Source organism: Ammospiza caudacuta, chromosome 6 (genome assembly GCF_027887145.1).
Source record: "Ammospiza caudacuta isolate bAmmCau1 chromosome 6, bAmmCau1.pri, whole genome shotgun sequence".
Classification (NCBI taxonomy): Eukaryota; Metazoa; Chordata; class Aves; order Passeriformes; family Passerellidae; genus Ammospiza; species Ammospiza caudacuta.
This window is the reverse complement of record NC_080598.1, coordinates 327,723-342,937: the sequence shown is the minus strand read 5'-3', so window position 1 is coordinate 342,937 and position 15,215 is coordinate 327,723. Positions and strand designations below refer to the sequence as shown.

General features: G+C 45.4%; 1 protein-coding gene across 1 annotated transcript in view; it reads left to right on the top strand.

Moving 5' to 3' along the window:
- Window positions 1-4,326: 4,326 nt before the first annotated feature.
- KIAA1549L (KIAA1549 like) overlaps window positions 4,327-15,215 on the top strand; it is a gene marked incomplete at its 5' end in the record, with an annotated part of 131,424 nt that continues 120,535 nt past the window's right edge. Inside the window, one exon of the mRNA XM_058806928.1 lies at window positions 4,327-4,417. Within this exon, the coding sequence (XP_058662911.1) occupies window positions 4,327-4,417 (91 nt within the window). The remainder of the gene's footprint in view (window positions 4,418-15,215) is intronic.

The window sequence follows — 15,215 nt, the reverse complement described above, 5'->3', positions numbered from 1 at the left end:
AGAGGAAGGTGATGTGGCCCAGATAGCAGCAGACACCTCGCTGCTGCTGAGCTTTGTGCCAGGCTGGTGGCAGCTGCTGCTGCTGCCACAGATGGCCCCACACGGTCAGTGCCTCCAGATGGCCACCTGCTATGGACCAGACATCCATGGAAGGCACATTTGGCCCTGCTGTTGTCAGCCAAATGTGCTCACTCTGCCCTGGGGGTGCAGTGCTTCCTAAACCTCGTGGTTGGGTGGGGGTTTCTGTGCCTGGCACTGTCTTGCAGACATCTTTTATGAAAAATCCTTTCCTTAGGATTTTTCCTCCTGAGAAGCTGAGAGGCCTCAGGGACAAAATGTAAATTTACAAAATGTAAACATTGATTATCCGCTGCTGTGGAATGCAACAGGTGCATCTGTGATTGGCTCATTTTGGATGTTTCTAATTAATGGTCAGTCACAGTCAGCTGGCTCGGACTCTCTGTCCGAGACAGAAGCTTTGTTATCATTCTTTTCTATTCTTAGCTAGCCTTCTGATGAAACCTTTTCTTCTATTCTTTTAGTATAGTCTTAATATAATATTCACCATAAAATAACAAATTAAGCTTTCTGAAACATGGAGTCAGATCTTCATCTCTTACTTCATCTAAGAGCCCCTGTGAACAGCGTCACAGCACTGTGTTTTAGGGTTAGTCAGAAATGAAATGTGAAAGGCTGAAATGACAGTGCAGTGTATTTTTGATGTCAGAATAGTTCAGACTTGACAGAATGCTAAATGTAAGAATCAGATGAGATTTGCTAAGATGTGATGAGGATCAGATCCTGCTGATGTGGATCTGTCACAGCGTCTGCAAAGCTTTTCCTGCAGCTCTGTGCCTCAGGTGATGTGTAAACGCCTCTGTCCAAATTCTGCAGACACCTGTGGCTTCAAAACCTGCTTCCTTTCCCTTCTTTACAGCTAGCCTCGTGTACTGTTGACTTTTAAATGCATGTTGGTGTCTAGATCCCACTTTTCCCATAGCAGACAGGGCCTCTGGCTCGGTGTGTTTCACGCTCTCACTTCTGGCAACATCTAACAAAGAAGGAAAGGCAGCCTGAGCCTTTCAAAGTGAATTCTCTGCCTGTGAAGTCTGTTCTGTTCTTGCTTTCTGTTAGTAATGATGTCCAACTATCCCCTGTGTTCTTTCCCATCCTGTGCACAGGGAGTTATGTGTAAGTCACCTTCCTCTTTAACTGTCTTCAGGATGACAAACACTGCTTTGAAATTGGGTATTTTCCCTGTCACTAAATGCAAAGTACATGTTTGTACTGCAGTGAAGATGGCAAATTCATTCAAGGAAAACCTTCCAGAGTCACATGGGGCTGTCACATGCAGGACCGAGGGGTTCAGTGAATGAGCCTGGCTTTTCAGCTGGGCAGGTGGAGTCACACTCAGCCCTGCAGCTCATGCACACTGTCAAGCTCCTGCAGGGGGCTGAGGCAGCACAAGTGGAAGTTTTGGGGGGGCTGTGGGCAGTGCTGCTCCCCACTGGAGAGGGAAAGGTTCATCAGGTGCTGTGTGAGCAGGGCAGAGCTCTGGGAGCACCAGGAAAAGGCTGCAGCCCCTCCTGCCTCTCCTGCCCTGCTGTGCAGGAAGGCTCATTAAGTCATGGGGAAGGTTTGAGGGTGATTAATGTTAATTAGGTCTTCCTGCCTCCCACCTGTAGGAAGGAAGTTGCATTTTCTCTCTCGGGAGGGGTGGGTTTGTGCTCTAAGCAGGTTCAGATAATTCTATCTGCCCTTGTCGTGGGGAACAGCACTGAGTATGTTTTGTTAGAATAATAAAGCTTTATGCTGAGGGGATGAAGTACACATTTGGATGGATTCTTCTCCTTAGACCCTGAAATGGCAGGGTGGGAGCATCTTGGCAGAGGTGCCTGGAGGCTGGACTCCATTCTGTGCTTGAGTTTTCATTTTTTCATTTTCATTTTCAAGTGTCAGTGCCTGGCCACAGTCACTTCTCATCCATGAACGAAATCCTCATCTTATGGGATCCCTCATAAGAAGAAGCAAGATTTGGGATGCTTGCAGTAGGTCTAGTGCAAGCAATGCAGTTTTGGATCTGGAAAAAAAAAACAAACAACCCAAAGAGGATTAGAAAAGTTAAATTTAGGAAGTAGCTAATTACAGTTGTTTGGTAAAACCCCAGTGTTTTTTCACAAGCTGTGTAAGATCCATTCCTCATTCTGGAAAATACATATTTTTAAAATCCTTTGAAATAACTCAATCTGCTACTTGTATTTTCTACATAATACATGCACACACACCCTGTAATGGAAAATTAAGAGAAAACCATAATACTTGAGAGCTAGACTGAAAAAAGTACTGTGAAAATTAACTTATTGATGGCTCTATTACAAAGTCGAGTTCTGTCAAAACCTAGAAAAATGGGAGAACGATGAAATGAGGTGTGTGCCAGCAGAGGGCCCCGCACTAAACGTGCTGGCCCTGGATTGAGCAGAGTGATGAGCAAGCTCCATTTCACTATAATAATAATAATCACAAACTGCCATCTTTGCTCCGGATAATCGCTGGCACTCATCAAGGAGAAGCTAATTTTGCACGGAATGAATTAGTGATTTGGGGGGGAAAAGCAAAGCGGTGGAAATGGGACAGCATAATTGCTTTGGTGACACCAGTCAGATAAATGTGTAACTATGGGTTATCAGGGCTGTGGATGCTGCCAGCGCCTGGGTACCCGGGTGTCAAGCTGTGGCTGGCCCATGCTGAGGTTTGCTCGCCCTCAAACCTGACTTCTAAGAATTTCTCAGCACGACAACTTCCATCAGAGCAGAGTTCCTGGGAGGCTGGGGCGGCTTTCCTGCGTGTAAGCAATGCTGCAGCCTGTCAGGAGCAGCTCTGGGGCTCCCGGAGCTGCGCCCCAAAGCCGCCCCTGCACTGCTCCTCCTCCCACCATCACCCGCAGGCGCGGGCTGCGACCGTGAAAGAGTTCATGGATGCAGTTCAGCAAAGAGATGATGCCAGGATAAGGAATTCCCGCTGCTTCTGCTGCAAACAGGACTTGGAGAAAACGCTAAATGGAGTGCCCAGTGCCGGGTGTGACCGTGCCCTCTGCTGTCCAGAGCACATCCCGTGCGCTTCGTGTTGTACCCTAAAGCAAAACAGTGGGGATCCTCTCTGTCCTGGAGCTTCCCTGCGAGCCTGGGTGTCTGACCCCATCCCGGCCAGGCAGGGAGCGATGGAGCGATCAGAGAAAACCTCTCCTGTGTTTGTGCACAGCGGCTGGCTGAGCACGCAGCTGCCACTTTTGTCACCTCCTGCGCTACCCTCGAGCTCCTTTATCCCCAGAGCTGCTGCTGCACTCGCAGAAATGCTGCCAGGGATGCTCGGGCTGCTTTGCCGGGAGGAGGTGCTGGCTGCTGTGCCTGCGATAACGAGGGACGTCTTTGGAGATGTCCCGGCCCGGCCACTCCCAGCTCGGGACATCAGCGGGCACGGAGTCACTTCCAGCCTGGCCGTGTCGCAGCACCGCCGCTTGCACCCAAAGGTGGTGCGGAGCACACGGGGAGGTGGCACATCCCCGAGAGCCGCTGTCGGCCGGGCACGGGCCGGGATAACGAGTGACACATCCCCGGGACCGAGTGACACATCCCGAGAGCCACTGTCAGCCGGGCACGGGCCAGGACCGAGTGACACATCCCCGAGAGACGAGCACGGGCCGGGATCGAGTGACACATCCCCGGGACCCAGAGACACATCCCCAGGACCGAGTGACCCATCCCCGGGAGCCGGTATCGGCCGGGCACGGGCCAGGACCCAGTGCCCCATCCCGGGACCCAGTGCCCCATCCCCGGGACCCAGTGCCCCATCCCGGGACCGAGTGCCCCATCCCGGGACCCAGTGCCCCATCCCCGGGAGCCGCTCCCCGCTCCTCGGCCCCGGGGGCTGCGGAGGGTTCCCCGCGGGCGGCCCCGGCAGCGCCGCCCCCTCTCCCGCCTCCCCACGCTCGGAGGGCGGGGAGCGGGGCCGGCGCTAGAGCCCTTTGTGGGTGTCTGGCTGGCTGGGCGGGTGCAGCTCGGTTCCCCAGCAGCCGGGCCGGGCGGCGCTGGGCGGGCAGAGCCCCGCGGGCGGCATGCGGGGCCCCCGCTCCGCCCCCTCGGCCGCCGCCCGCCTGCGGAGCCGCCGCTCCAGAGCCCGGCCGGCCATGGGCAGCGCTGCCCGCTGAGCGCGGCCGTGCCAGGCGCGGGGATGCGGCGGGCGGCAGCGCCCGGCCCAGCGCCCCCGCGCAGCGCCCGGCCCGCGGGACGAGCAGCAGCAGCAGCAGCAGCAGGAGGAGGAGGAGGAGGTGGAGGAGGAGGAGGAGGAGGAGCGGGCCCGGCCGTGCTGCTGCTCCTGGCCCTGAGCGCGGCCGGACCGCCGAGCGCCCGCGCCCAGCCCGGTAAGCAGCAGCGGCAGCAGCGGCAGCAGCGGCGCGGGAGATGCTCCGAGCAGCATCGCCCCCACCGGGAGCCAGCCCAGCCCGTGCCGGAGGGATGCGGGAGAAGGCGAAGCGTGCCCGGTGCCCGGTACCGCCTGCTCTTTGTCTGCCGCATCCCGTTCCTAGCGAGGCGCTCTGTGCGCCGGGGATGCTGCTCGGGGTTGGTGCCTTTCCCCGAGACAGCCAGCGCTGCCTGGCGCATTCCCGATGGGACGGGATCCTCGCTCCTTGCCCGGGCAGAGGCTTTTGTTAAATCGATTCTGGTGGTTCTCTGTGTGTGTGTGAGGGGAGGAGGGGAAGATAAGGAGGGGTTAGCAGAGGGCAAGCTGTGCTGAGATCTGAGCGAAAATCTCAAATGCAGCTGAAAGAAAGCTCCGACAATTTCTGGGTTTTTTTTTTTTCCCGTTTCTCTGGACTTTTTGAGCCGGGCAGTGTCCCGTGCTCTCCAGACTTCTCGGTGACCTCAATGCAGAAATGGTTACTGTTGCTGGCAGTTATTGTGTGTGCCGGATCGAGATGCCAAATATAATCCCGAGGCTATGCTAAAAGAGGCTAAAATTGATATAGGGCTAGATTATTGCAATGGTTTAAGAAAGGGCTAGGTGTGTGAGCCCACATTTGGAAGCTGTTAACAGGAATGTTCAGTAATTGTATGCCATTGGTGTCAGTTTTACAGCCATAACATAATAAGGTTTGTCATCTGCAGGTTGTAGGTTGGTGGAACAGTGCCTCTCTCTGCATTACTTGTGCTGGGCATGTAAATGCCACAGTCTGATTTACCTCTGTGACACAATGATCAGAGCAATGGCTGATTTTTTACCTTTGCTTGTCAAATCAGTCTGGATTTCTCAAGATCTCTTGCACCACACCTGAGTTATGAGATGTGCTCCTTCCCTTGGAGGCAGCCAGGCTTTCAGAGCTGAGGTGTTTCTGACAATGCAACAAGACACCTCTCCATGCTCCAGGATGAGATTCAGGAGCAGGATTAAATAATATTAATTAATATTAATAATATTCTGTTTCTTCCTTTGTGGTCTGCGTGTATTTATGGCACCGCCATGATCTCATTTGTAAGTGAAGAAAACTCTGTATTTGTAGGTATCTCATAGCCAAACAGCTTGGAAAAGAGAAAAAGGGGTGAGAAGCAACAACAGCACCAAGCCAAAGTGCATCATCACAGTGTACACAGACCACACAGTGGAAAATACTGTCACTGATAGGCTTTGCTTGGGAATTTCAGGTTATTGGGTAGTTACACTGAGATACTTAACATAATTTGTTATATTTGATGGCTTTGAGCTTTGCAGCTGAAATTGCAAATAAAACTTTACTATTCCTGTGCCGTGTTGATCGCTAGATATGGTTGCTGAGCTGCATTAATTGGATGTCAATTAACCTTGAAAGCTCTGCCTTCCAGAGCACATGCAGTGCTGCCTCCCGTTGAAGTCAGGAGCAAAATGTGGTAAAGCCAAATTTTCAGTCAAGAACATAATTTGTGCCTAGGAATGTTTATAAAGAGCAGCCCAGGCCTGGATTTCTTTTAAGCAAAAGTGGTTTTACTCATTTTGGTCATGACTACAGGAATGTGTGTGATTGATAGATCTGATCTACTGCCATGGGGTCCAAGTGGTGATGGAGGATGCAGCAAACACTGGGAGCAGCACTTGTCATGCACCATTTCTACTCCAGCTTCCTCCTCTGGGCAGTGTTTGCCTCTCTGGGTGAATTCTGTCTGTACAGATGCACACGCTCGTGGGTAAATGCTCCAGTCTTCTTTTGGGTTTGTGTGCAGCATTGCAGCGTGTGAAGACAAAGCAGGGGACCAGGAGCATGGAGGGGAAAACCTGTTTGAGTCTGGTGCTGCTGCTGCTTCAGGAGACAACCCAAATTTTTCCTGATCTCTGAGATCAACCATATTTCCTTGGACTAACAAAAAATTGAACACAAAGGGCAACAATCTCCTCGAAGAGAGATCCTGGCAGGATGAGCATTCAGTTTCTAGCTGTTGGGCTCAGAGACATTAGTTATCTCTGTATGAGGGGCTCAGTGCCCTGGGACACTTTCACCATGGACTACAGAGTGATTAGGTTTCAGAAATCAGATGAGGAGTTTTATTTGTAGTTTTGCAGGTATTTCATGCTCCTTTGGCTGGGTGCATGCCATACTGCCCAGTGACATGCAGAGTTAATAATTAATTTCCACAGTGTGTCAGGACCCCAGGACCACTGCTTGAGTTCAGGTTGAAAACAAGGTTACATTGCCCACCATAAATCAGGATTACAGAATGGCCAGGGCAAAAATGAGGTCAAACTGAACATAATCTGTCAAGAAAGAAAAAAAGTAAAGCACCAGAAATGGAGGGAGGGAATCTGAGGGTTTGGGCTGACTCCAACCAGTGACCAAGAGCCATTTTCCCTGGGAGAAGAAGAAGAAGAAGGGCACAGGTTGGAATGGCAGCTGTTGAAAGCTGATCTGGTGTTGCTGGAGCATCTCTCAGCCAGTGTCACCATGGTTTGGGTAAAGCAGAGGGAAAGGCACATTGCTCATGCTTGTGCTGCTCGTGAGATTGATCAGCTAATCAGAGGCACTGCAGTGGGGGGCCCATGGAAATAAAGTTTTCAGAAACAATAAACCAAACCTTTTACATTTTGAATCACCCTTTCTGCTTGCTCGTGGAGGCTGCTTGAGTGATAAACTTGTCAGGGAAAGGTCCATTTCCCCCTGTGCTGGCTGAGCACCAGCACAGCGAGATCTCACCTTAATTAACAATGATTTCACAAACAATAAGGACACCTCCAGCGCCAGGGCTGCTTCTCCCAGCTGGAGCTGTGATTGAACAACTCACAGAGTGCTCTGTGCCAGCTGCTGAATTGCCAGAGCCACCTCCCACAGGCCACAGCTCCCGATGGATGGCAGCTCCCGAAACTGCCCAAAAAGCACCAGAACTGGTGCATCTGGGAGTGCATGGGCTGCTGTCCTCACTGCCCAAGGGCTGTGAGTACATGGGGCACCAGTCCTTCCCTAGATCCAGCTATGTGGAAAGGGAAAAGGACACAGGAGAAGGATGAGAACACAGGAAAAGGGTGAACACATAGGAGAAGGATAAGGACTCAGGAAAAAGGACATGGAAAAAGGATGAAGACATAGGAAAAGGATGAGAACACAGGAAAAGGATAAGGACATGAGAAAAGGATGAGGACACAGGAAAAGGATGAGGACACAGGAAAAGGATGAGGACACGGGAAAAGGATGAGGACACAGGAAAAGGATGAGGACACAGGAAAAGGATGAGGACACAGGAAAAGGATGAGGACACAGGAAAAGGATGAGGACACAGGAAAAGGATGAACACATAGGTGAAGGATAAGGACATAGGAAGAGGATGAGGACATAGGAAAAGGGTGAGGACATAGGAAAAGGATGAGGACACAGGAAAAGGATATGGACACAGGAGAAGGATGAGGACACAGGAAAAGGATGAGGTCAGAGGAAAAGGATAAGGACACAGGAAAAGGATGAACACACAGGAGAAGGATGAGGACACAGGAAAAGGATGAGGTCAGAGGAAAAGGATGAGGACAGAGGAAAAGGCACCCTCCATCTCCTGTGGTCGCTTTCCACAGTTCCCAGTCCAGCATTTTGCAAGATCAGTAGTCTCAGACTGGTCATGTTGCTCTTTCAATGTTCTGATCACTCCAAGAGAGCAAAATGCGTGCAGACACCTCGGGTGCCCTGTGAAAGAGCAGTGAAAGGCCCCAGTTCTGCCTCATTTTAGTCAAATCATCAGGGATCTGCAGCAAGGGCTGGAAATGGGCTGCCAGGGGCACTCAGGAAGGTGCCTCTTTGGCAGGATTTGAGGTTTTCATGGATGTGCTTGGCACAGACCCTCCAGCCATGAGTTACCCTCTGCCACTGCATTCCTGGATCTGAGCTGATGATGAATAATTAGCTGACAGTAAATAACTCTATCCATACAGCCAGAGAATGTTCTAAATTCATACACACTGAAACCCTTCTGATGAAGCTCCATAGATGTTTCCTGATGTTCTCCATAGATGAAGACAAGCAAGTAGCTCAGAGTAGATGGAAGGGTGTCCATGTTTTTCCTGTAGGGAATGCTGACTGGCTCTTTATGGTAAAGGGACTTTTAAATCTTATTTTCTGACGTGTTAACTTGCCCAGGAGTGTATTGCATGTTCCTAGTCTTCACTGGGCTGTTTTTATAAAACATTTCACACTTTCTTGAGGTCAGGCCAATGAACAAGAGGAAGGGGACTGTGAATAATTTACTGTTTATGGTATTTTCTTAGTCGTGTGGGAAAGGTTGTTTCTGCTGCTGGTAAATATCGGGAGTGTTTGCAGATTAATTTCATTCCATGTCCAAACATGTCAACATTTCATTAAAAAAAGAAATAAGGATTTTGGTGGTTATTTACTGTTCTCACTCCATTCTGCTGAGTCCAGTGGAGGAGCTGCTGTGCTTTCTGAACTGGCCTGCCTTTTACTGCTAAGCCAGCAAGGTGGGATAGCACTGAGGGGCTTTGCACAGGGCATTTCTCAGCTCAAACAGCACACAGGAAAACTCCCAGTGAGGGTATTTAATAGATATTACTAGATATTAATCTAGAATATATAATATAGAAGATAATATATATTATATATCTAGAATATATATCTGTTATATATTCTAGATATATAATCGAGAATATATAACTAGATATATAATATATTATATATCTAGTTATATAATCTAGATATTAATCTAGAATATATAATATAGAAGATAATATATATTATATATCTAGAATATATATCTAGTTATATGTTCTAGATATATAATCTAGAATATATAACTAGATATTATATAATATATAATATCTAGTTAATATCTATTAACTAGATATTAATCTAGAATATATGATTAATCTAGAATAATATCTAGAATATATTAATTAGATATTAATCTGCAATATATAATATAATATAATATAATTAATTATATATCTTATTCTAGATATAGTATAGAATAATATATAAAAGTTAATTATATGATATATATTATTATATATTATATATTATATATAATGTGTTATATATTATATATTGCATTTATATTATATGATGTTATATTATATTATATTATATTATATTATATTATATTATATTATATTATATTATATCATATCATATCATATTATATTATATATTAACTAGATATATAATTAATTATATAATATATAGTTCTACATTTTAATGTAGTATTATATAATGTATAATTAATATGAATAATATATTTAAATCGTGATTACTTTTTGGAGGTATATACAGCACATGTAGCAAAATGTAACACACATTTCTACTTGATCTGGAGGTTAAATCAGAAGAAATACTTTTCTGCATTCTGAGAGCAGGAAGAAAAAAGGAAAAATGAAAGAGGAAAACAATAAAACCTCAGACTCATAAGACAGTGCTCTTTCCATGATTTCTCCACCGTGCTTTGCTGTGGAGTGAGAAACTGTCCACAACACCTTGTCTGTCATTTTATCACCTGTTAGCAACCTTTTTAGGGAACTGATCCTCTCTGAATGGGAGGAGCAGGTGGGAGAAATGGCAGCAAACTCAGGGTAGGGCTGTAAACACCCAGCCCCAGTCTGGGCCGACAATTTTCAGGTGTTATCCTCAGGTGTGGTGCATCAGCAGGGGAGCAGCTGCAGCTCATCTTCTGAAATTTCTCCTGAATTGCCCTCATGTGCCTGCATTTTCCTTGTAATGGCTGGAAAGGGGTTTTGGCTGCTCTCTGGGAAAGCCTTTTTGCTGAGACACCCTCTGGGCTGTGCTTTCCTCGGTGCTCCTGCAGATGGGTGAAAGGATGAAAACCTTCCTGGAGGGAGCTGCTGTGAGTTGCCGCCCATCTGTAATCCCAGGTAACAATAATACATGTAAATAATAATAAAAACAAGCAGCAGAGGTGTCCTGCACCACTCTGCTGCCCAGGGATGTGATGGTCTCACTGCAGTGTCTGCAGCTGGAAAGGTGTGAGGAGGCTTTGAGGAAATTGGTGCCCTGCCTTTGACAGGTATGGATTCTGTAAATTAAACCTGGTGGCATTCCTAGCTGGGCCAACACGAGATTGGTGCATAAATGCACATCATTCACAAGGCTGAGAGACTGATTTTTAAGTGTTACCAAGACAAGAAAAAGGCTAAGTGCGTGGAAATTAAAATGTCAAAAAAACCCACCCCAGGTTCCAAAGGAATGGGAAACAAAGACGTGTTGGTTTTCTGTGCTGTTTCTCATACAATGAAATAACTGACACCAGCATGATATTTTGGCAACTGATGTAAAAATGGTAAGAAAAGAGTTGGAATATGGAAGTTTGCCTGAGGAAGCAGTTTCTTACCAGATAGTTGCTCTTTGTTTTGAAAATAATGAAAATTATTTCGCTTATGTGATGTTCTTTGTCACTCAAGTTCTGAAAAAGTGATTTAAAGGAAACCATTACAGACTTGATGAGTTCTTCTTTTGTGTAGCTTTCTTTTAATCTGATGAGTAGCTTTGGCAGATGAATGTGTCAGTAGTGAAAAATTGGATTTTTGTAGGGGTCGTGGCTAATCAGGACAGTTTTCTGTCATTGTCTTTGATGAGAAATTTTAGGGGTAGTTTTCAAAACTCTTGAAACAGATGGTTTTGGTTTTATTTAGCATTTTCTGGTCTGGCCTTCCACAATATTGTGACTTTAAAGTACGTCTGTGGTCCTGTGGTCTTGGCTGAATGTTTTTAGGACTGCTGCAGGTTTGATTGTTGTAGCTGTCCAGTATTCTCTGACAGGTTTGTCTGAATCTTCTGGTGCTCACCAGTTCTGAAAGTTCTCAGAACCTCATGTGTGGTTTTCTTTGTTTATTTGGTCGGTTTCATTGGGGTTTAAAATTTTTTTTCCTGTTTGTTCATTTGGTTTTGTTTTTTTTTTTTTTTTTTTCTGTGTGTAGCTGCTGAATTAAATACACATAAAATTAGACTTGAAAACTCTTGTGTGCTGTTGGCTGTCAGTCCAGAAACAGCCAAGAGCTCTCATAGTGGATACAACAGGGATGTTTTCAAAGCTCCAGCCTCCTGAATTTGTCAGTGTGTTTCCCTGTGCAAGATTTGGTATCTAAAATGTGTTTGTTGCTGTTCAAAAGCAAATGTTTGACTTTATTGGACTAATAGAGCTTGACCTCTAAATTGTCTACAGGCAGTGATCTCTTGCTAAGTAAAATAAGTGGGAGTGTTAATTGGACATCTTATGAGGTGTTCTTTGTGGCTCTCCTGCTATTAAAAAAACCCCATTATTTTCTATGTACACCTTTCTTTAGGCCATTGAAACACCATAAAAAGATCATGAATTTTATGGTAATTAACATGAAGCTAGTGAGTTATTTTCAGAAGGAAAACAGTGAGTTTTAGTGAGTTATTATCAAAAGGAATTTCACCAGATTATTACCTACCAAGAGCTCTTTGTGTTGTAGTGAGTGCAGTAAAACCTTTGTTTTACTGGGAGTACAAAAATGCTGCTGACCAGCTGGGGTTACTCCTGAGCACGTGGAGATTTTCCTCCAGTAATCCCAAATCCAAAAGAATAAAGAATAAAGAAGTGCAGGCTGGAGAAGGGTGCTGGCTGGCCATAAGAAGGAGTACAGAACACAGGAAAACATTTTCTGGTGAAACATTTCCAGGCATTTAGGTCACAAAGGAGCCACTGGTGAGCCAAATTTGCCTTCTGAATCGTGTGAGCTTTAGTGGCTGATGTGGTCAAGCCTGGCCTGTTGCTTTGAGCTCCCAGAGGGTTCCATCAAAGGTTATTTAAAGGTTATTTCCCACCCCTTTCTCCATCCTGGTGCCTCCTCTTGGAGGTGTTTCCAGCCTGGGGTCCCTCTGGAGCTGCAGCCTCCGAGGCCTGGTGTCCCCAGTCAGGTGTAATGCAAGTTTTTGTTGTAGTGCTGATCTCCCCACGTGTGAAAGTTGAATTAAGGCCACTCCTGTAGTGCTGCCCATTGAGCAGATTATTCATCTCTGCTTCCAAGACTTACTTTTTTTTGTGGCTTTTTTTTTTTTTTTTTCTTTTGGAACAAGCCTGCTCTGCAGACTCTGTAATTGAGAGAAGCAAGATGAATGGCCCTGCAGCCCAAGTGCTTCTCCTCTCCTCAAGGAGGCTGCTCAGCAGCCCCAGCCCTCCGTCCCTGCTGCCCCTGTGACTCTCCCACCCTGGAAAATTGCTCTCCAGCCCTTGTTTCCACATGTGTGCTCTGGTCCTTGGCTGCATCTGCTGGACCTCGTTGTTGCTCACCTCCCCACCCGTCATCTGGGAGCTTTTATCAGAGAGTTTCGACTTCCCCCTGACAGGAATGTTGGCTGCAAGGCTGTGGATCAGTCCCCACGTGAGTCTATTAAAAGCACTGCTGCTCAATTTAATCATTTAGAGTCTGTTGCATAGGCACTGTATCAATTTTATGTTTTATTCATCAAAATGGGAGATATAAAGTCAAATGCTTGCCTGAAATTTAAGAATGCTAGATCAAAAATTTAGTCTGGTAGGAATGTAAAATGAATTTAAAGGGGCTGATTGTCCATAAAAATTCAATCCTGGGCATTAATTATTCCATCTTCTTTTTGTTCCATCATCAATCTAATCCTTTCTCTGCTAATCCAGTCTATCATTGTCATCAATATCAAAATCTCTATTTGACAGTTTGCCTTTACCCTGTTTAAATGCCACAATATTAGAGAACAAAGGTAAACACTGTTCTTTGTTTGCTTTGTCTCCTGGCACTAGCAATAAGGAGACAATCAACAATTGAGGAAAAAACCCAACAAAAAAACCCTTATTCCAAACCAGTCAGTGATGCTTCCCTCTCGCTCTGGCTGTAGGGCTCTTCCTTTTGTGATAGTTTAATTTGTTTTGTGATAGCTTTTTTTCTCTGTTTTGCAGCATGGGCCTTGGTGCCCTGGGTAGGAGACCAATGGCATCTTGATATTAATCTCCTTTTTGTCCTCCAAAAGGCCCCAAGTCAGCCTCTGCAATTAATGAAAGCCTTGGGATGCTGGAAGGGAAGCACGTTTAATGCTTATCTGAAATTACACTCCAGCCCTCCAACATGCTGCAGAACACTCATCCCTGCTGCATGGGCTCTGTGGGTTCTCTAAAAAAAAAATCAGAATTAAAAGTAATAGATAATGGCAGCAGGAGTGAGATAATAATATGTGCAATAGGCAAGGTTTATCAGATATTTAAATATAGCTAATATTTCCAGTTTAATGCAGATAATTAAAGTCACCCCAAAGACATAATCTTACAGGAGCTTCTGTTCTCAGAATTCAGTGTGTTTTCAACAATATTAACTTTAGGCTACAATAATGTAGCACATTTTGCAGAGTCTGTGTAGGACAGATTTCTGCAGCTATTATTGCAACTGTCCAATCAAAGAAATCCCTCTGTATAATTCCTACAATTATTTAACTGCTAATTTGGTTCTAAAATTGTCTTTCTAGGCAATTATTGCTGAAATCAATGCCATCTACTTGTGCACACAGAGCAGAATTCTTAACATTGTATCCAGGCTAGATTCACTGAATTGGTGGTGAATTAAAGTGCTTGGGTGTTTAATGGCTAATTAGGTCTAACCTGGGTTAGGAGAGGTTTTCAGAAGGTTTTCAGGATTTTTCTTGTTTGTTCTACAATAATGACCAAGGTAAAAGGTGAGACTAGTATGGAGAACATCAAGTGTAGAAGATGCTCCCCTGAAGTGCAGGCTTAAACCGACTGAAATTTCCATTTTAAGGTGCCCAGCAAGTTGTACTGCTCATCTCTTGAGCCCTTCAGTGGCTGGCACAATGGAAATAAACACAGTAAGGATTTATCTGGAAAAGGAATAGCTGCAGTGTGGTATCTGAGTTGTCTGTGCCTTCTTAAAACTGCTTTTCCCCTCAATAAATGGCAGGTCTTTTCAGTAAATATAATTGTTAGCCAGACAGCAGAGTATGAAGTAGCCTGCATTAGTTAAACTGCAGTGCTGAGACATCTGCCTCAGTGTGAGTGTGACATTTTCAGGAATGCTGTGAGCTTTATTTCATTTTCAGGCATGCTGTGAGTTCAGAGTGGTGCACACTTGCTGCTGGATACTGTTGATTTCTCTTTCCAGAAAGAAGAAAGAAATGCAGGGATATGTGTATGTGTCTTCACACTCATTATTTTGTTGTTGTTGTTTTTAAATCCAAATACATTTTGGTTGAGAGTCAAGACAAGTATATTGATTCATCCTTCGCTTGTTAGAGAAAGTTTGGTCCCTCTGTGGTCCCTCTTGTTTCCTTGGCTTTTGTGGAAATCTAGTTTGGGAGTAATTAACTTGAAAAGTGCATGCATCTTACATCACCCACCACAAAACTACCATTTAACTACCATTTAACCATTTAAGAACAAGTCAAATTGTGTGTCTGAAAGCTGCTGTGAGCAGCAAATTCCACTTTTCAGTATCTTTGTGTGTATCTCAGTGTTTCAGCACATCTTGATAGAAATAACATGGTTTTGCCTCTTAGGCACTCAATGTGTGCCTCTGCAAACAAAGATTTATTAGCCACAGAGCACCTTCCTCTTTTTATGGGCTTTTAAATATCAGGACAATGTCATTGTTTCTCTTCAGCACTATTTAAACATGGGAAATGTTTAAAAAAAAATGATAGCAATTACAGAATGAGAAGTGATGTCTTTTATTTCTCTATGAAGGAA